The sequence below is a fragment of the Macrotis lagotis genome, chromosome 5, assembly GCF_037893015.1.
Source record: "Macrotis lagotis isolate mMagLag1 chromosome 5, bilby.v1.9.chrom.fasta, whole genome shotgun sequence".
Classification (NCBI taxonomy): Eukaryota; Metazoa; Chordata; class Mammalia; order Peramelemorphia; family Peramelidae; genus Macrotis; species Macrotis lagotis.
The window spans coordinates 247488667-247511445 of record NC_133662.1 but is presented as its reverse complement, the minus strand read 5'-3'; the positions used below and the strand labels follow the sequence as shown (position 1 = coordinate 247511445).

The following is a 22779-nucleotide window of genomic DNA, read 5'->3' as shown; positions in this document are numbered from 1 at the left end:
AAACTAAAACAAAAAGAGCATCTGACGCAATAGGAAACTAAGAGGAAGTGACTTGTCCAAGGTCACACAGCTAGTAAGTAACAGAACTGATCCCAAGTCCTGGGCTCTCAAAGGACAAGTTCTTAGACCAGGTGAGCCAAGTGATGAAATAATCACTGGTGCTCTGCATCAGGGGCACTTATCCAGAGGTCCAGGAACTTAGTTCTGTAGAATTTTTAAATATTAGATAATTGTATTTTAATACATTTGGTATTCACATGTATTTTATTTTATGCACTTAAAAGTCTGATTCTGAGAAGGGGTCCCTGAATTTTACCAGATACTGCCAAAGGACCACAAACCCAAAGAACACCTGCTCTAGGCTGGAAAAGCTATGCTCAGATCAAGCCCTGAGAGGAAGGAGGAAGGGAGGGAAGGAAGGAGGGAGAGAGGGAGGGAGAAGGGAAGGGAGGAAGGGAGGAAGAGAGGAAGGAAGGGAGGGAGGGAGGGAGGGAGGGAGGGAGGGAGGGAGGAAGGAAGGAAGGGAGGGAGGAAGGAAGGAAGGAAGGAAGGAAGGAAGGAAGGAAGGAAGGAAGGAGAGAGAGGGAGGTGGAAAGGAACATAGTTGAACCTTTCACAATGACCAGGTCTCCTTTATCATGAGTTTGTCACCTCTCCTACTTTCTTTTCTCCATATTCCACATTTCAGCTGGGCTGAAAGACCAATGTTCTTCCCTTCTAGGTGCTGCCCTAATGGAGGCGGGTAGCAGCAACTTGGAGGTCAGCTGCTGCCTTATTAGACTCAAGTTCTAGAACCAACTGGTCCTGATCAACCAGGCCAGGCTCCTGGGCTCCTGTCCTCATTTATCCAGTAAGAATTCCCTGCTGACATGGGGGTGATGATCAACCTTGATCGACTTGCTCACTCCATCAGTAAAATAAGCAGGGAAAATTTTGGGGTATCTGCGATGGAGAATACCATTTGTATCCAAAGAAAGAATTATGAACTTCGAACAAAAACTATTACCATCCAATGGGGGGGGGGGGGGAAGCAGTATATTATTATGTAATTTTACTACCTCATACTTTATTTTTCTTCCTTAAGCATATGATTTCTCTGTCATCACATTCAACTGAGATCAATGTGTCACATGGGACCAATGTAAAGATTAACAGACTGCCTTCTGTCGGGGGTGGAGGGAGGGAAGCAAGAATGGGGGGAAAATTTTAAAACTCAAAATAAATAAAATTTTTCTTTAAAAAAAATTCCCTGCTGCAAAATAATGCATTCTAAAAATCCTCATCTTCTCCCCCAAAAAAACTGAATGTCTTGATCACAGATTGTTCCTAATGTTCCCAAGTAATAAGGTCCCTTCTCTTGGTGGGTGAACACCCCATCAGTTTTCTGAGGAATGCCTTTCACATGGCTCGCATTGGTACAGAGTTTTCTCCCTGTTACCAGGATTATGAAATCTAGAAGTTGTCCTTCTTACAATGTTTGTTCTAGACGTTATCCAGATCTCATGCCAAGAAATCTTCTACTACAGAAAAGATCCTGTCACTCATCACCCTGCAATCCTTTCTCATCATTTGCATCTTCTTCTGAAATCCTCCATCTCTTTGACAGACAACAACTCCAGCTGCAGCTCCCACTAACATTTTCAGATGTGGTGTTCTCAGGGGGCCAGCGCTGCTCTGTTGGTCTATGATCCATGAACATAGCCAGAACTCTCAGTTTCTAGCGAGAATAATTTCCTTCTATCCATTATTCAGTTATAGACTCAATATGTTATGAGCTGGAAGGACCTCAGAGAATAACTAATGGGATGTTCTCATTATTATGGATGAGGTGGTTCCCTCAGTCAGTCCTAGAGAGAATGAATGATTTGCCCATGGCCACAGAGCTAGTTAGTGGCTGTCAGCCTCCTAAAAGGGGAAAGCCGGGTCTCAGGGATCATGAAGAGCAACGGTAGCCCCCTGCCTTCTCGTCTGCTGTTCTTTAAGTATTACTTGAAGCCACACTTTGCAACACAAAACCTCCATCAGACTGGGAGAAACAAACAGGGACAAGGTAAACAAGAAAGATGGAAAATCAGAGAAATAATGGAAGAAAAGAAGGAACAGGAGTCACCTGCCTTGGGGTTCAGTTATTTGAGTCATCTCTGACTCCATGTGAGCCTGTCTAGGGTTTTGGGTTTTGTTTTGTTTTGTTTTTTAGATTTTGCAAGGCAATGGGGTTAAATGGCTTGCCCAAGGCCACACGGCTAGGTAATTATTAAGTGTCTGAGGTTGGATTTGAACCCAGGTACTCCTGACTCCAGGGCCGGTGCTTTATCCACTGCACCACCTAGCCGCCCCATGTCTAGGGTTTTCTTGGCAGAGATACTAGATGGTTTGCCGTTTCCTTTTCCAACTCACTTTATAGGTGAGGAAACTGAGGAAAACAGGACTAAGTGACTCACCCAGGGTCACACAGCTGGTTAGGATCTATGGTCAAATAAGCTCAGGTTTTCTTGACTCCAGACCTGGTACCCTATCCATTGGGCCACCTAGCTGCCTCTTCCTTGGACCATTTACCAAAAACAAAACTAAACAAAAACCCCTTTTGACCTCTCCCCATCTCCTCTTACTCCTAGAAGTTATTCATCATCACCATCACAACTGTAGCAGCAGCAGCTCCAGGCCAGACAAGAGTTGGCCTCTGAATAAACAAGGCAGGGAGAGGGGCTGCACTGACTGTGCCTCACCAGATAAGGTCCCAGGTCTATCAAGCCCAGGCTCCTGCCTCGAGCAGCTGCTGCACATGCCACCTCAAAGGAAGACGTAGAGGCTCAGAGCACAGTTTAGCCCTAGCATGACGCCTCCCACCTAATGGGTCAGCTCCTGTCTGCCCTGGATTCCACACTCTCCAGGCATCTCCAGTTCTTTGCAGTGGGACCCTATGGTAATGATGCTCCTCTGCTCTCTGGACTCCAGAAAGGCCTGGCTCTGAATGCCCCATTGCCTCTGGTCCTGCTTAATGACCACTGCCTCTAGTCTGGCAGGTGCTCTCCACAGGTTCCATGGTGGAGCTAGCACCTGAACTCAGAGCACCTGGATTCACATCCATCCAGTTCTGTGCTTTCTCCATTAGACAGAGTCTTCAGATCCCAAACCCCTAGTCAGTGCTTCGACTGTGGCTGGCTCTCCCAGCTTTTGGAAGCTAGAGTGCTCCCTAATTACAGATGTGAATCAACTCGGGGTCTAAGCAAGAGATTCATTGATGAGGAAAAGGCAAGTTATCAAAAGAGCACAAGAGCATCAGAGGGCCAATGAGGCTCTGCTCTGGGGCTGATCAATAAAACAAGCATTGATTATCAAGTCTTTATGAGGAGCCAGGTACAACCCCTAACTTTCCAGGTTTTTACGAACACCTCCCTTCCTTGGAGTTAGTTTTCCTGTCCTGGCCCAATGTTCCATGGCCACTGACCACAATTAAACCTGTGTCCTGGTTCCTAGCAACCACATCCTCTCTCCCTTGGGTCCCCAGACAGCAGGAAGAACAAACTCAACCTGCGATGATGTGGTTGTTGACCTTGGTCCTGCCATTTCCCCAGATTCAATCTTCAGAAAGGTCTTTAATGAGCAACATCTTCCAAACTACTGGGATATATGGATAGTCACTGACATCAAGCTTTGTGCTCTTATTTCCCTCACTCACCAGGGTGACCACTGACCTTGAATCAGAAGATACGTCACTCTGAAAGTAACATAGCCCCAGTAATTGTAAATTCCAAACTCACAAAGAAATCCATCTTTTCAGAGGAATAAAACTTGAATCAAGAAACCACTTATCCTCTGAAATACAAATGATGAAGACAGAATGTCCAATAATTCTAAACCAAGTCCATGCCATAGAAAGTTTAATTTATGAAGAAGTTTTCTCTGGAAAATAAGAGGGTTCAATTAAAGTCTTGCCCTTACTATGCTTGGAATTCTTGCTCCTCTGAGAAAGAGAAGTGTTATCCAGAGGAACTTTCACAATCACCTCCCACTCCTCTGCTTGGCTAAGAATCAAAATGAGTTAAAATCCCACATGAGGGTCAAAACTGACTTCAAACTCTGAAGTTATTTATCACCATTATTCAAAGACATTCTTCCTGGGGCAAACTGAAATAAGCCTGAACCCTGCTCTTTAGGAAGTTACAACAGTCCAAACTGACTCAGATAAATGTGTAAAAGATAAGTGTATGCACGACAAAAGTATCCATCAAGTATTCACTTTGTATGATGGATAATTGATTGTCCTATAGATGTAGAGATAATAATGGTCCAGACTAAACCAACAGGCAAAACATGGTGAGTAATAAATTCTTATCTGCTGAATTATGATAACTTAATGGCCAAGGAGGTGATTTGGGCAGCCTCTGAGTCCTTGGACTTCCAAGCACTGACAGCCCACCATGGAATTTAGGGAACTGCGGTGGAGAGGCAATGAGAATCCCAAGAAAGATTCTATTGCCAGCAAGCATGGATAGGGTGCGACCTTTGGTGATAGATAGGATACAAAGCCCAGGATCATAGGACTATAGATTTAGAGTTGGAAGGTACCACAAAGCTCCATCTGGACATCTTTACAGATGGGGAACCTGGAGCCCAGGAAGGCTGACCTGCCCAAAGTCATATAGACAAGCACATATCTGAAGCAGAATTTGAACCCAGATCCTCCACATCCAGAGCCACTATTCTTTCTAGTGCAACACACTTGCAAACTATTAACAACCAAGTGAATGATAATTCCCAAAGTATTAAAAATAAGAGAGATGAAAATTAAAACAACTCCAAAGTTTCATCTCTCATCTGGAAAACTGACAAAAATGACAAAAGATAGAAACAGTCAATGTCGGAAGGGCTGCAGCATCACAGGCACAGACATACCAATCTAGTGTTACTGATTAAGGTGTGACTTCTCTAACCATTTCTTTAAAAAAAGTAGGAATTAAAAAAAAGTAGGAATTATGTATATGTCGAGGCAAGGAGACCCAATAGGTAGACATATTGACCAAAGGAGGTCAAAGGTAGAAATAAAGACCCCACATGCCTTCAAATATTCAGAGAACAACTGTCCTGGTGCAACACACTGTCAACAAGAGGGGTGTCCACTGACTGGAAAATGACTTATCAAATTATAAGAGAACATTGCTGTTGCTATACGAAACATAGAAAGTCTCAAATGAAATGATGCTAAGAGCAGGAAACAAATTGGCTACAACAATGTAAGTGAACATATCATAAAGTAAAATATAACCTTGTGTGATTATGATGACCAAATATGGTCAGCAAGAAGCAATGAGGAAATGCCTCTTTTTCCTTTCATCTGAGGAATGATAGGGCATGATGGGGAGTACCCCTTAAAATTTTGTCACTGGTTCTGTTAGTTTTGTTTATTTTTTCCTTTGTTCCAAGGCTTCTTGGGAGGAAAGAGTCTGTATCTGGGATCTAGAAGCAAGAGGCATCCAAGGAACCTAAAACTAAAAAGAACATGGAAAAGACTCCACACCCACTATAGGACCTCTTCCATGGCCCTGCTTTCTCCTCAGTGGAAGGCCCCACATCTTCCAGTCACACCCTTGCTTAGGGGGCTCCTTTTGGTCATCTCATCCAGCTGCCTTCATGCAAGAGTCATAAGCTTGAGCCAGGGATTCTCTGCTGGCATCTGAATATCCATTTTTTTCTCTTGTTTTCACACTCCCTTAAATCTTATCTGGAATTTTCAATAAGGTAAAAAGTAGACATGAGGCTTCTGTTGACACAAGAGCCTCTATCATACAGGTTGAATCAAGAGCATCCTTCCAGGATCCAGTCTTCCAAGAGGCAGCAACAGCTAAGTGAAGAACCAGCCCTAGTCATGTTAGACAAAACCAGGAAAAATACGCATTCTTGATGGTTCTTGGTGAGGGTTGCAATGTCATCTCTTGTTGTAAGGGAGACACCAATGGACTCGAGTGCAAGAAGATGTCTTCTGGTATGAAGCCAAAACTTGAAGGAAAGCAATCATCCCTTCACTAGATTACAGGGGGGACAGACAACACTGTCCCAAGTCTGGATGTCTACAACTTCAGCAAGTCACAGAGGAAGCAAAAACAAAACAAAACAAAAAAAAACAGGGGGTTAACTACTAAATGCTGCAGTTCTGATGCAACTGAGCACAACAGATGTACAATGATAATGGTAATTTTCCAAAGTGAAAGCTATCAGAAAATGTCCTAAGCCCCTCATTGTAACTCCACATCGCCAACTGTTTCCAGGATGTCTCCTCTTGGGGGTCCCAATAGCACTTCCAACTCAACATGCCAACATCAAAACTCCAGTGATAAAGATCAAAATGGATGCCGGATTTAGATTTAAAAGACAATAATATTATAAGTACACTAGGAGAACTAGAAAGAGAAGGAATTTATGGAGAAGGAATTTATGACCAATGAAGAGATGGAGAACATCATTAAAAACAAACTAGATAATTTTGATTACATAAAATTAATTGATTTTGATTACAATAATTTGATTACATAAAATTTTGCACAGACAAAATCACTGTAACCAAGATCAAAAGAAATGTGGTAAATTGGGAAACAATTTTTACAACTAGTATTTCTGACAAAGGACTCATTTCTAAAATACATAGAGAACTGAGTAAAATTTATAAAAAAAACAAGCCATTCCTCAACTGATAAATGGTCAAAGGATACAAAAAGGCAATTTACACATGAAGAAATCAAAGCTATCCATAGTCATATGAAAAACTGCTCTAAATCATTACTGACTAGAGAAATGCAAATTAAAGTAGCTCTGAGATACCACCTCACACCTCTCAGACTGGCCCATATGACCAGAAAGTACAATGAACAATGTTGGAAGGGTTGTAGGAAATCTGGGACACTATTATATTGCTGGTGGAGCTGTGAACTCATCCAACCTTTCTGGAGAGCAATTTGGAATTACGCCCAAAGGGCAACAAAAATGTGCATCCCCTTTGATCCAGAAATACCACTACTGGGTCTACATCCTGAAGAGATGATGAAAAAGGGTAAAAACATCACTTGTACAAAAATATTCATAGCAGCTCTGTTTGTGGTAGCAAAGAATTGAAAATCGAGTGAATGTTCATCAATTGGGAAATGGTTGAACAAATTGTGGTATGTGTATGTTATGAAACACTATTGTCCTTTTAGAAACCAGGAGGGATTGGATTTTTGAGAAGCCTGGAAGGATTTGTATGAATTCATGATGAACAAGATGAGCAGAACCAGAAGAACATTGTACACTCTAACAGCAACATGGGGATGATGATCAATCTTAATGGACTTGCTCATTCCATCAGTGCAACAATCAGGCATAATTTTGGGGTATCTGTGATGGAGAATACCATCTGTATCCAGAGAAAGAATTGTAGGGTTTGAACAAGGACAAACACTATAATCTTTAATTTAGAAAAAACTTTGATAACAACTGTTATCTTATGTAATTTTGCTCTCTATTTTTTTTCCCTTAAGGATATGATTTCTCTCTCAAAACATTCAATTTGGATCAATATATAGCATGGAAACAATGTAAAGACTATCAGACTGCCTTCTGTGGAGGGTGGGGGGGAAGGAAGTGAGATTATAGGGGGAAAATTGTAAAATTCAAAAAGAAATTTTTTTTAAAAAAAGGAAAAAAAATCTGGTGATGAGAAACCCTGCTTCAAATTCTGCTTCCCCTCTGCCATTTAACATGCCAAGGACAACTTGGGCCAGTCAGGACATTTCCTTGGGTCTCAACTGTGTCATTGGTTCCACCATTCACCCACTGCCCTCTAGGCCAAGATTCTGGTGTTATCTTTGGCCTTCCCCTTTTCCTCCTCTCTAACCAAACATGATCAAGTTATACCTGGGTACCAGGTGATGGAGGCAGGCAAGGCTGAGACTTTCCTCCATTCACAGACATGCCAGAGCTCCAGGTATCAAGTCATACTACATTGTCTGGTAGTTACCTTCTGCAAACTCAACTTTTTGCCAAGACTAGGGGAAATTTTCTATTTTGATTATTTCTTTTCTGTATTACCCAATTATCAGGAGAATGTAACACGAGTAATAAAAACAGTAACATAACAGTGCCTTAATTTATTTGGCACTTTCTCAAAGGAACTTCAAGCACCAGGCAGGGAAATTGTGTCATCCATCTTTATAACCCTTTTTGGAGGTAAAACAAAATGGTGCTTCCAATTACCCAGACTTCACAATTGCATAGAAGGCCTGCTTCAAAGCCAGGCCAGGAGAGGAGAATGTGTACTTGCAATAATGCAGCTCCTAATAAAGGGAGTCCAATCAAGAAGTTACAATATTTCCTCTCCAAGCAGATTAAGAGACATATCTCAAAAGACCTCCAAGCAATAAACAATGAAATGGAAGTCATGCTCAAAATCAGCTTTGTTGTGGAAACCTGCTATTCTATGCTGGGGAAACAGCCTCAGGAGAATCTTTGAAGGAGCAAAATCCCATCATTAGAGACCACACATCTCTCCTTGTCATCCCCATTCATAAGAGGTCTACTTGAAGTCAAGAGGTTGACTTTCAATGACTTTTCTAAATAAACAAATGTTCCCAGTAACAATATCATAAAAAATGGGGCAAGAGAGATTTGTACTCTGTTCCTAACTACCTAATGAATCTTAAGATAATCAAGATAATGAAATGTATTTAACTGAGAACAATAAAAAAGCAATTATGCTTAATACTACCTACCTTATTCTTTGATTTACTTTAATAATAAGTTCTTGCTCATATTTTTAAGATTTATTTTCTCCTATCCTACACAAGTGCACAGCTACAAACAGATTTGGCCTCTGAAAAAAAACAACCTTTTGAAATACAGGGGATTAAATTTTATAACAATAAAACGCTTCATTGAACACTCAGGTACTTTCCCAAAATTTGATTCTGTCTGAGTAAGATTCCTCATGCCACATAAACGTATGTGTGTTTGGACAAATATAGCAAGAGGGCATTGGCTGTACTATTATACCAAGCAGGTCTAATTGCAAGGAAATAAAAACTTCAGCGGATTTATGGAATAGAATAAAAGGAAGAAGAGGAGAGTGACTTATGAAATGCTACAGCTGGCAAATGGAAGTCAGCCAAAAATCAATTAAATGGCCGTAATAAGGCGCATGCTGAGCTCTGTTAGAGAGATCTTACCCTGGGCTCCAGAAGCAGGATCTTTCCTCATACACTTCTGAAAGCTTGAGAGTAGAGGAAATAGGGAGTGTGAACAGAGAGCCCAGGAAGTAAGGAATCAGAGGAAGAGGGCAGCTCCATCAGAGAGGTGCTGACATGATTCGGTTCCTGGTCCCTAAGCCCAAATCCTCATGCTGCCTCATGACCTTTGAGGAGAAGAGGAAGGATTTGCATATGTTTACAACAGGTTGGATTTGGGGGTTCAGCTGCCTCAACATGAGCTGAGACGGGTCAACAATATGACCAGATTGGCTAAATATCCATTTATGGAAAATGGATGAATCTGGGCTGATGACACCCTTTTGTGTCACGAAACCAGTCAGGGATTTTGAATTTTCTAGCTCTGGAAACTGATCTGCACAGCTTCACCTGCAGCCACCATGTATGTAGCAATGAGTTACAGCCTTCAGCTTAGGAAGAAAGAAGAAACAATATATTTCTTTAGGCTTTAATTAAATTTAAATTGATTCAATTTAAATTTCTACCGAATTTTTGTACAGTCATTGTTCTGTCATGTCTGACTTTTTGTGGCTCCATTTGGGATTGGTTAAGATGTTGGAGTGGATTACCATTTCCTTCTTCAACTCATTTTACAACTGTGGGAAACTGAGGTCAGCAGAATTAAGTGACTTACCCAGGATCACATAGCTAGTTTCTGCCAATTTTAGATGACAACTAATATCCTCTAACTAATATGTAGGTCTTTTTTCTCTCCTTTTACCCATCAACTGAGAGTGTAGAAACTGACATAATCAATTCATTAATCAGTTCATGCAGCACTAATTTCTCATCAGATAGATCAATCTAAAGGCCACATACTAGCTATCTTACAAGTTTCTGAATTTCCTGTGGTCAGCCCTATATATTCTATTAGACATGGGTTTAAACATAAATATAAATATAGACATAAATGATTTAGAGTAGGCTATAGTATAATGGCAAGGCTAAAGCTACAGACAGGAATGTTCTTGCATGGGCCTCTGTGGGCACCTGCTGAATCCAACTAAAAGGGTAGCCCTCCTAGAGAAGCTGACCAGCAAGTGGCAGAACAAAATGGTGGTGCTGGGGTGGGCTGGGAAGGAGGAGGGTAAGGATGCAAGGCTAAAGATCCCTACCAAGGCATCAGCACAGAATCTGGCTTGGAGCCAGGTCTGCTTACAAAGCTAAGTAATGATTAGTGATTAATTCTCTGCAGCTCATTAAAATGGGTATGTGGTAATGCAGCTAGAATGGAACAATTCAGTAGCTCTTCTGATGAAAGAGGCAAAGAGCTTTGGAAACGCAATTAATTTTAAAATAAAAAAAGCACTTCCATGGAAGAAAAGAATTCTTTTTCTGCTCAACTTCTAGCCAGTGACACTGTTGAGTTGGGAGAAGAATTCTAAATGCAATTTCATCTGCTCTTAATCTCTACCTTACCCACTCCTTGAGGTATCAAGGCCACAGAGGCAAAAAAAAAAGAAATAGCTAAACAAATCAGCAAAGGACCCTACGGCCAAAAAACCATCAAGCCTCAGGAAATTAGCCAGTGAAGAAAATGGGCCAGAGAGCTAACTACTAATACCTCATCTAACTAATAATAGACTGTTTGCCAAGCATGTTGTGTCTGTTTTCAACACATGTAGATATATGTCTACATATATACATATGTGTCCATAATTCCTATACTGTATTCTGATTTTCACAGTTAAGCTTGGGAGGTGGGTGCTTTTGTTACCCTCATTTGACAGGTAAGAAATTGAGACTCTTAAGAGGTCAAAGTGACTAGTCTATAGTCTAGTCATTGAGTGTGAGAAATGGCATTTAAACCCAAGCCCCCAACCTCAGAGGTTACACTGCCTTGCTTTTCCCCACTGCTTCTAATCCCTGATGGCTCATTCTTGAAAGCAATGCTTCTGAGAATTAACAAGAACGGCAATGACAAGAAGAAAGATCATATCCAACTAATCGGAAGGATGATTTTAACTGTGTGGGGCACCATGTAACTTTCACTTTGAATACCTCAAAATCCAGAAAAGTGGTGACCAATGTCTTCAATGGGGCTTTAGGACACCGGATAGAAAGCCTTGCAGGCTTAACCTGGTAATACAATCTATCTTTACTCATACTTACTGCAGTAAACTATACTAATAAATACATCATTTTTACATGTTCATATAAAACAGCATTAAACAAATTAGCAGTAATGAGAGCCCTGGCAGTCAGATTATGCAAATTTGGCTCTAAGGCTTCTATCACCATCTGCCAATAGAATTATCTGCCCAAGTAAGTTCTAATAACCAATTAAGTGACTGTGGATATTTTCTTTGGCCAGCCTTTCTAGTCCAAGCCCAGAATGGGAAGTATCTGGATAAGGACTAAGTTGGCACCCAAAGCCACTCAGCTGTATATGTGATTCCTCCTTGGATATGGCCACTATGGGTACTTTTAGCCATGCTTACATTTTGGTGAAGAAGAAAAAAATTGACAACCTATAATCACAAGTTCTCAGTTGGCTCCAAAGAGGCTCCTGCTCCCTAATTTTCTGTTTCTATTCATAATAACATTATTCTCCAAGTTATCCAGGCTCCTAATCTTGGAATTACCTTTGATTTACCCCTCCATTTATTCTACACTGTAGCAGGGTTCTTAACCTGGGGTGCATAGCCCACCCTCCCACCAAGGGTTGGGCCAAGGATAGATTACAGGAGATTTAAGAACTTGGATGGAAAAAATTATATCTTTATTGCAATATGATTGATTTCCTATGTAATTTAGTATACTTAATATACTGAAAAGTGTTCTAAGGAGGGATCTGCCCAAGGGAGGGGCTATAACACAAAACACTAGGAACCATGAACAGTAAGTCTCCCCAGTCTTCCAATCCTTCCTTTGAAATAAGAGCCTGGTATCATAGAAAGAACATTGGGCTGGACAGCCAGACTCCTGGGATCAAGTCCTGAACTCAACACACAGGAAGGCAAGATCTGGTTGAGCATCAGTTTACCAATCTCTAAACGGGAAAGAATATTTGTATGTCTTAACTCCAGTCAGATAGGACATTTAACTTCTCCATCCCATGCTATCCAAGATTAATCCAGGACCTCGGGGCTACAACCAGCTCTTGTTTAGTCCCTTAGAGGGGATTCTCTGTGCTTCCCAAGGCCTACCCAGAACTGGAGAGGATTTCAGAAATCACTTAAGTCTATCATTATATCTACAAAAGAGAAAACTTTACATGGCTTAGCCCCAATCACACGAGTAGCTAACTGATTACACGTGCATGACAGTGCCTGGGGTCTACCTCCTCTGCTTTCTCAAGGACCTTCAGAGTCTGGTCCCCTGGAATCTCCTATCTCCGCAGTGAGAAGTTTCTGCTCTAATCAGTTTCCTCAGCCCCCCACCACATTCTCACCCACATCTTTGTCTTTTTCCCCTTGGATGCCCCTACCTCATCCCACCACCCAGAAGGGGCATTTCCTGCATAAGCCTCTTCCTCCCTTTCAGCTCCTACAGATTGCTCCTTGTGCTAAACTGCTGTGCTACTTTGGGGCTGCACCATACAATTTTACATTTCAAGATCATCTGCCTTGTTTTGTTTTCTAGGCTTTTTTTTTTTTTAGGTTTTTGTAAGGCAAATGACATTAAGTGGCTTGCTCAAGGCCATAAGACCAGGTAATTGTTAAGTGTCTGAGGCCGGATTTGAGCTCAAGTACTCCTGACTCCAGGGCCAGTGCTCTATCCACTGTGCCACCTAGCTGCCCCCTTGTTTTGTTTTCTAAATGAAGCGCCCACCCAACCATAAACTAAGTCAATTCAATCCAGGACAAGAGGCACATGGAGAGGTGGGCAAGTTTAACTTAGGACCAATGAGAAACTCCAAAGAACTGGAGTGAAGGAGGCCAAGAAGAGAGGCAAGGGTGAAGGGAGAGATAGCCAGGAAATCTGCTAGAACCTTCATGACATCAGAGGAAAACGAGGACATTCTCTGGCTTGATGGATGGACCTGCTGTAGCAAACTTTGGGGAGGATCTGAGTGAGAGCCCTCCCAGGCAAGGCTGTTGTGGACAACCTGCAATCGGCATCATGGTAGGGAACTCGTGAATCCTCCAGCACAGGCCTCCTGTATCCAATGCACCTGAACAAGTCGGCTGCTTTTCCAGTCTCTGATCTCAAGTAACATTTCTGCCTCCTCAAAACCACATTCAGGACTGTCTTGGTAGGGTCAAATGGATGGTTTCACTATGATGCAGAGAAACTGTTTTGAATTTTTACAAAACTACCCCACTTTTCATCTTTGAATAACCTTGAAATGACTTTCACAATATACGTGTCTTGCCAAGCTTTCTTTAAACTTGTTTTATCCACCACTGCTTCTCACTACATTATGAGATTACTGATATTGTTCAAAACAATCCATCATCCTGATTCATGAGACTTAACAGCCAAATTTACATTTTAGTCTGGGTGTTGCTTTTTTGCAAACACCTCTTTTCTGTTCGACAATTTTGCTGACTAAAGCACTTTCTAGGTTCTTTTAGTCTCCTATTGTGGCAATTAATTTACATTGGTTAAACTTTTTATAAAATTATTATAATTGGTGTCAATGTCATTTCTGCTGTCCATTTCCCATTTCAGCCTGGCTGTCCATACAAATCCAGGTGAGGAGTGAGGAGGAAGGGATAGGGTTCATCATTTACCGAAGGTTAGGGATTAATGATAAAAGCAAATAAATTTGCTTTTTTTCAAAAAAAAATGAAACCCTTCAAGTCAGTCACCTTATCTAAGGAAATGACACTGAGAAACTGGAAAATTAAACTCAATATTTTTTAAAGGATTTACAATAGGTTTAACTATTTGATAAGTTAACCATCCCACAGTTTTATTCATATTTCAATTATTTGATGGTATTTACAAGATACTTTTGTTTCACAGAAACGGCAAGAGTGATCACAGAACAACTTTTGTTCCCAAGGTCTGGAGTGCCTGACTTGAGAAGGGACAGGCAGCCCCATTCTGAAGTAGGGAGGTCATGTCTCCTGCATTTACACGGATCCAGAAGGTGGTGAAATCAGAATCCAAGCATTGGCTTCTGTTTCAGGTCATTCCCTGGAGAAGTGATTCTGGAGGCAGCTCAGACGCTGCTATCTGCTTGTTCAAGCAAAGAGCTTTCTATGTTTAACATGAGCAGAATTTTATCTTGCACAGAAACTGTTTATTTATGGAGAAAAGGAAACATGGGTCTGTTGAACTTTGACTAGCTTATAAAAAAGAACCAAGACAAATCATTTGGGTAACAACTCTAATACTGGCTTTCTGATTTGGGTTTATGGTCAGCATTGCTATTATTGTTATTTTAAAAGGAAAGAAAACCTACATCTGGACAACAGCCCTCTCTGATAGCAGCAAGATCAAAAAGGAGGGGGTAGATCATCAAGCAAAATTCTCTGGGCACCAGAATTCTAAGAGATGATGTGGCATATGATAAATGCTTTTTTTTTTTTTTTTTTTTTTTTTTTTGCTGACAGGTAGAAACTCTCATCACAGAATAGTTTACTCTTTCTGAGTTTTACTACTTCATTTGGGGTGGGAGACTAGGGGGGATGACAAGGGCAGTTTCTGAGTCTGCAATTTTCTTACAGATTGCAACCCAGTGAGAGCAGGGGCACCCTGGGGAAGCTCAAAAAAGGGGCAATGACACAGTCTGGCTGCTGAACTTTGCAAAGTCACAAAGATGAGCTGCAGGAAAGGGGGAGAGAGAGAGAGAGAGAGAGAGAGAGAGAGAGAGAGAGAGAGAGAGAGAGAGAGAGAGAGTGAGTGTGTCTCAGGTTTCCCTGATGCAGAAGGAGGAGAGCAGGTGTCACCCCTTCTTACCTTGGTGTGGGCGATCAGGAGGCAATTGGAGTGTTCATGCTCACAAGCGATTTCGTAGTTGGGCAGCAGATCCACGAGCTCTTCCACGAAGTGGATCACCTCCTCATGCCAAGGCACGTTGGCCATGGTAAGGTTGCTGGCTGAGCTTTCTCCACAGTAGGTCACACCCTATGGAGACACAACAACAGGGAGAACAGGAGTTGGCAACCAACCTCTATCATGGACCAGTCCAGCATACAAACAGTGTTTTAAGCCTGGAAGAAACTTCATTTTACAGATAAGGAAAGATAAGTATGGAAGGTCACAGAGCCAGGCAATGATGGAGCCAGGACTAGTGTCCATCTGTCCTGACTCCTCCCTGGTCCTCTGTTCTTTGCCCCATGAAACCTGAAGGGTTGTATGTCAAAATTATCCTACATTTTACATCCTTTATTTATAATAATACAGAGCATCATTTCAAAAGCTATCATGCCTTCTATCTGAGACTCTCAGTGCACAGTAATATTCCATGTAATACTCAAAGGATTGAGTCATTATTTCATGATACATGGAGTATTCAATAGTTTCTCCTCAAAAATTTCTTGATTATTTGTTATAATTGAATAATCTCCTGTTTGGAGGGAGAGGGGCATGGTTTGGGAACAGTGCTGCTTGGTAGATCTCTGAAGGGCCTTTTCAAACTTACAAGTGGATGAGTCTGTAAAGGAAACAATGCCTTATTCCACTAGAAGTAATGCCTTAATCCACTTTAGAGATGGAGAAAATTCAGCACAGAACTGAAGGACCCTAAAATCAGAGATTCCTCATTTTTGTGCGGTCTTATAAAGTCTAAAATGTTTTTCATTGCATAAAATAAAAACAAGGAAAATTAATTATCTGGAAATAAAGATGAATTTTTTTTCCCCATCCAAGTTCATGAACCCCCTGTAATCTATCCAAAGATCCCAATTTCGAGCTTTAGCCATATGCTAAGAACTTCTGTTTGCAATGAACTCTGGTATTATAATTGCCATATTGCTATAAAGATTAAACTTAATGCTAATATCAGTAGAATTTTTCCTTTGGCATTTTCTTAAAGATATATAGGACCACAGTTCTAGAGAAAAGAGACCTGGTTGGTCTAACCCTCTTATTTTGCAGATGAAGAAACTGAGTCCCAGAGAGTTTAAGTGATTCTCCTGAGGTCACTTGGAGAATAAGTGCAATTTAAGTCCAGTTTCCTGACCCCAAAGTCAGTGTTCTTTCCACACTTCATCCTTCAATGATTAACAAAGCTGTCAATTATAGGAAAAATAACAAATGCCCCCTGATATATCTGTAAGCACCTGGAGGGTAGGAATCATTTTAGCTTTGTCTTTGTCTAGAAGGAAGGAGAAAGGCTTATAGAATATACAAAAGTTTCAGGCCTATATATAAATACTTTCTCCAAGAAAAAAAATCGGGAGACCCTGGACATGGAATATATAAAACAACCAAAAATGAAAGTGATATTTTAACAGACAGGGGAAAAAAATTGCCGTTGGGGTGCCATTCACAAATTGGCTGTTGCCATACAGTCAGATCACAGATTGTTAAAGGAAAGATTCAAAATTAACATAAAACTGTAAGAATTATGAGAAAAAAATATGGCATACAATTAAACCTACTCCAACATGAACTATTTAGATGAGCTGTTGGTGCTGAAAACTGGGACATGGATGGGAAATGAGGATTGACATGGATTATAACAATTTCCCAAAGAAGTTTAGTGGATGCAAATTAACTGGCACAATGAAGAGCTCCAAAGAACCTAGAAATATCATTGGTCAGTAAACTCCTGAAATACTCACCATCCAAAGCAATAGAGATAAAAACCAAAGGCAATAATGACTCAGAATACAACTACATTTGCAAAATATGACCAGATTGACCATAAGATACCAGTAACTCTCCAACTCACACCCTGACTTTTCTGTCTCTGCTAAGTTGTTATGATAATAACCAATACAAGTACCAAACAGACAGGCTTCTGTAAACAATATTCTCAAGCAACCCAACTGTATACAGACCAAAGCAGAGAAGGCATGATCCCTTTCTGCTTACTGCTGCTGACTCAACAAAGCATTTCATGTGGTAGCCCAAGGAGCCACCTTCCAGGCTTTTCTCTAATATGATGCACATGTGAATAGCCAATAGACAATGGAAGGTTAGGGCAGCGAGAGGATGCCATAGTGTATTGATAGAGTGTTGGGTCTAAAGTCAGGAAGGCTCATCTTCCAGAGTTCAAACCTGGCCTCAGACATTTACTAGCTAGTGGGCTGTGGTTTTTTCCCCCCCTTCCCTTTGAAACACTTTGATCATTCCAAGAGTTTGCTGGGAGTCCCTCAGTGGGGTGAACTTGACTGTCTGGTTAAGCTCCCACCAGGGCCATTCTTTGAAAAAAATGCAATATCACCGGGGGTGCAACCCTATAGGACCTAGCAGGTAATCCCCCTTCCCAGCAAAGAAACCCTTAATAAAGCTTTATTGGAATAAGTTGGAAGCAGACCATGGAACCAGGAGCAAGAAGAGGATGACAGCAGCTTCCTATCCAATGCACCCAGCACACACAATGTCCCAGTAAGGGGATGACATCAGGCTATGACCAAAGCAGGGGGCCCCACAAAACCAAGAGTAAAAAGTGCTAAAATGTCAGACCTGGGATTCCAGGCTCATCATTCTGATCCTGGGCTTGAAGAGAAAGAACAAAAGAGGCTCCCACACCAGCATACTAAGAGATTGCCTTTAAAGAGGAGAAATGAAAGAATGAATGAATGGAGATACATTGATTCAGTACTGACTGTTGGCAGATCCTGTACTAAGAGACACAGAGGAGCTTGCAATCTAGTGGATGAACCATAGAGATGAGCTCTTGGGAGTGGGGGTGGGGGGTTACCTCTCACTATTTATCATCAGAACATCAGTTGTTACAAAGCCTGGCCCTCTGCCTGCCCCTTGGGGCACATGTTCCACAGTCCCTTCCCCTTCTACTATAAGTCACAAGGCTCAGAAAGCATCTGCTGCCGGTGGCTGCGCTAACAGCTGGAGTGACCAATTCCATTGGCACACACTCCTCCCTCTTGGCACATTTGGTGGCCGTTTGACACAGAGGCCATGGTGCTAAGAAGACAGAAGACAGAGACATTAGTCTTTCCAGCAGACAGTCCCCAAAACTCACCATTCCTAGGCCTCCAAAGTCCTCCAAACTCTCCAGACACAACCTGGAGACCAACACAGGATTAGAGAACACACCCATGAAAGAAGCCTTGCCCAGCTGATGGAGAAACAGTCCTGAGTAGGAGGCAGCAGGTTCTGTATCTACCCACTTTGGCCCCACCCCAGCCCTCTCTGAAGCCAGGCCCCAGAGGAGATCCCAAGAGCTCAGAACCCAAATTCCTAAATCCCCAGCCAGCAACAGCTGCTCCTGCACCCAGATGGCTGCATTTGCAGATCACAAGGTGCCCAGAGCTCCCAGCCCCCGACATACAAAGCGATGGCTCTGGTGGGAGCTTAACCAGACAGTCAAGTTCACCCCACTGAGGGACTCCCAGAAAACTCTTGGAACGATCAAAGTGTTTCAAAGGGAAGGGGAAAAAGCTACAGCTCACTAGCTAGTAAATGTCTGAGGCCAGGTTTGAACTCTGGAAGATGAGCCTTCCTGACTTTAGACCCAACACTCTATCAATACACTATGGCATCCTCTCACTGCCCTAACCTTCCACTGTCCCAGTGAATATCTCTTGGAAGCCTGCTACTGAAATCATAGAAGAGACTTTATCTGACTGGTCCCTCCAGTACCTAGTAGAGGCCTCTGCACCACACAGGGACACAATAAATGGTGATAACAGATTGTGAGACAAAATGGAAATATAAGGAGAAAAAATAAATGCTCTTAGATTAATTGGAAATCTTGAAGAGGGAGAGAGAATTTTTTATCATACTATTCAAAATATTCTTAGAGATTCGACCCAGTTCTACTAAAATTAAATTCTAAGTGATGCCACTCAACTAATTCCATACAAAAGGTGAAAATTTAGAAGTACAAAATAATTGAATCATGTTTCTTAATTCCTGACTATAAGGAATCGGGAAAGGTTGCTTGTTTTTAAACCAACACCAAAGTTCATACGATCTCATATGCAGATAAGATCATTAGAAGAATAACATCTTATTTGCTGTGTAAATCACAACATTTAAAAACTTTAGAGATTTATTGAAACAATGAAAGGAGACAAATGGGAATTTACCAAGTCTAGAAAGTTGATTAATTCTCAAGAATCAATGGAAATCAGTTTACTGAGATGTAGCACATTAGCTTTAGACGTGCCTTAACTTTTTAAAACCAAATTAATTCATCAGGCCAATAAAGTCCATAACCAGAACGTCTGCTGATATATTTCAATCTACTTTCCTTAAAATACATAAAGACAAATGCCATTCTTTTTTCCTCTATCAATTCCATACTGGTCAAATCCAATTAATGTAAATTCAATGGCACTGTCAAGATGATTTCTTTGAAATGAAATTTCATTGTGAAAGTTGCTGCTACTGCACATTCTCAGCACATTCAGAGTTGTCTTTCACAGACATAGAAGAAATAAAGTGGGTGGGTTTTTAGTCTCCCTCAGGGAACTGAGGTGCGGAGGAAAACTAATGTTTAAAAAAAGAGTCTCTTGAAGGAATCTGGTCTCTCCTCCAACAGTTCCATAAGTGGAAATTTTTAGAAGCACCTAGACCAATGTCAAATTTAATTTCATACTTAAAAATACTCCACTATAAAAAGGAATGGCATTAGAGCTCATATAAGATCTGGCTTCCAATGTCTTCCACCTTCTGACCCCAACCTCACTTTCTACCCTTATCTTGAACTATCTTCTTGACTGAACTTTCCCTAGCACTGGTTTACTCACTGTTGTTCCAACCCATCTTGGGATTTCTTCTCTGTTAAGCCCCCCACCAACTCTGCTCAGCCTGTCTTGCCTATCCTAGGCACTAGTTCCAGATACTGGGATGGGACCCCTTTCTGAACCTGTTTCTTCATTATTAAAATAAAGCTGTTGGACTCTTTGGAAAAACGAGCATTCGAGATCAACCAACTCAAATGCGAAGGTACTCTTTCAAGGCCATCATTTTTTTTTTAATGCCATCATTTTCATAAACAATTCCCAAGTACTGAATGAAATCTCTTCCAGAAGGAGAACTTTGACTCCTGGACTACCTGATTCCAAGACTGGTACTTTTACCACAATAATGTGACAAATGAAATACATGAAAATAACTGGAAACCAAGTGGGTCAAGATGAGCTCTCCCTAAGAACATCAGGCCAAGGAGCTGAGTTGGCAAAGGGGGGAGCCCATTAGAGATCATTGCATATTAGAGCTGGGAAAGAACCTGGGATTGATCAGTCCCAAACTCTCATTTAAAAATAAAGAAACTGAGGCTTCCAGGAAGGGATGTGATTTGCCCCAGAGCTACACAAAGGCAGAAAGTAGACCAAGGATTTGTGTTCTGGCCCTATCTCCAAATCCAGGGCTCCTTCTCCTCAACCAACGCAGGTCTGGTCTCTATGTGGAACATTTATCACAGTGAGCACCAAAGAAATGTTTATTTCTAGAATTATCCAAGAGGTATGCCTCCAAGGGCTCTCTCCTTCAATGGCTTCTAAGGTTTGAGGATCTTGAAGCATCCACACGAGGGTCCAAAGGGCCTCTCCTCTATCTTGATCTGTGCCATCTGATCCATACTTACCTTACCTCTATCTTCTCCATAGAAACTGGGCACATGATACTTCCCAGGTCAGAATCCCTTGGAAAACCACTAAAAATATGGGGCAATGAAGTGAAAGAGTTAGCCTGGAGAAGTGAGTAATGAGAGCAGATCCCAGGAAAAATCCACTGGCAGCATTGTATGGGGTGGTTTGGAATGGAGAAAACCAGTAAGAGCCCAGGTAGGCTATGACTGAGAATGGAAGGGGATGGACACAAAAGATCACAGGATCACATGGAGTTGGACCTCAGAGACCATCAATTCCAAGCTCCTCATTTGACAAAGGAGAAAAATCAAGCCCAGAGAGACTCAGGAACTTTCCCAGAGTCACACATCCAGTGAGGAGTTGAGGCAGCATCTGAACCCAGTTCTTCCTCCCTCCAAATCCAGTGCTTTACTCTGTGTGGACTCTAATGATAGATATTTGACAGACAGAATCTGTAAGACTCAGCTACAGGCCAGGTCCACCAGGGCTAGAAAGAGAATGATGATTTTTCTAGAGAAATAACAGAGAAGGAATAAGTTTAGAAAGAAGGTGAAGAGTGATAAGAAAGTCCATTATGATGATTTGCACTGCAGTGATATTGCATATAGTGTCCTTGGGCCCCATTTTGTTTAAAGAAGTGCAAAAGTAAAGCTGTAGTCTATATTCAATCTATCTTGTGATGTGACTTCCTTCTGCTGCTCAGTCTCATGTCTGCTATCTGCAAAGGAGCACTGACTACAAAAGCGTCATTCTTGAACCTATTTTTAGTTTTCCCTCTGTCCAAACAGGCTGATGCCAAGGCCAAGGTGACCCAAACATTTCATGAGGTAAGAGATTCCAAATTTGTTTCCTGCTTCAAAACTAACATCATGGTAAAATCGGACAGATCAAAGTTTCTTGTAGTAAGGGATATTTCAGCTGAATTCCCCCCAAAAAAAAAAAATCTTGTGGACACCCAATCTCTCACAACTTAGTGCAGACATGAGTTCTTCACTTTTATGGAGCAAGCTACAATGGAAAGGCATGGTGTTGGGCGATCGCAGAGTGACAGTGACTAAGAAGGACGGTCCAGGCCTTTTAACCCAAGAACAGACTGGCTTTGAGGTGAAGACCTGAGCTGCCTGGCTTGCATTGAGCCAGATGGCTATGCAAAAAGGTGCCAGTTCATTGAAGGTGCTCTGCTGAAAATAAAACACAGGCTACATTCTATCAAACAAGAAATGGTCTCTTCACTTCTAAGCCATTGATTATAAATTCATTAAACCGAATTCTATATGGAATGATAAGAGGAGAAAATAGCGTCAACCAAAATCCCCCTGACCTAGGGGGGATGAAAGAAGTGGGTGGACTTCACCCCCAAGGGGATAGAAAGCTTCAGGAAATGGTCCCAGGATGTGTCAGAGGCATTGTAATAAAAATGGACTTTACTTGGATTTAAATATCACTTACACAGATTGCATTACCTATAGAACCCATAATACCCGGCTCCTGGCAAGAAGTGACTTGTTGAAAATGTTCCACCCAGTGACAAACTCAAGCAGGAAGTTACTGTGGCCAACAAGGCTGGAAGAGCGGGGGCATATGGGGGGACATCCTGCAGGTCAAACCAAAGCCTGGAGAACATAATAATTATGTCGGGGGGAAGCCCGGTCAACCGCCGGCGATTGGGACAGGGCTGGGATACCTCTGACCTTATCTTTACAGGTGGATCCCACTGTTCTTCTTAAAAAAAGAGAAGTCACTTAAGGGGGGATATATGGCATCCATGCAGCCTTCCTTAATCTAGCAAAACTGCCAATAGTGGTTCCAGGAGCTCTCACGCAGGTTAGGAAAGTAGTGTCCAAGGCTGCCAAGGCTTACATCAGTGCTTACATCAGTTTACATGCTGAAAGACTGGAACTTCTTTTGGCAGATGCACAGCC

The 22779-nt window shown here is 41.7% G+C and overlaps 1 protein-coding gene across 1 annotated transcript in view; it reads right to left on the bottom strand.

Annotated features, from left to right (window-relative positions):
* LOC141488890 (S-adenosyl-L-methionine-dependent tRNA 4-demethylwyosine synthase TYW1-like) overlaps positions 1–22779 on the bottom strand; it is a 232276-nt gene that overhangs the window by 5336 nt on the left and 204161 nt on the right. Inside the window, exon 15 of the mRNA XM_074189324.1 lies at positions 15087–15254. Coding sequence (XP_074045425.1) covers positions 15087–15254 — 168 coding nt within the window. The remainder of the gene's footprint in view (positions 1–15086; positions 15255–22779) is intronic.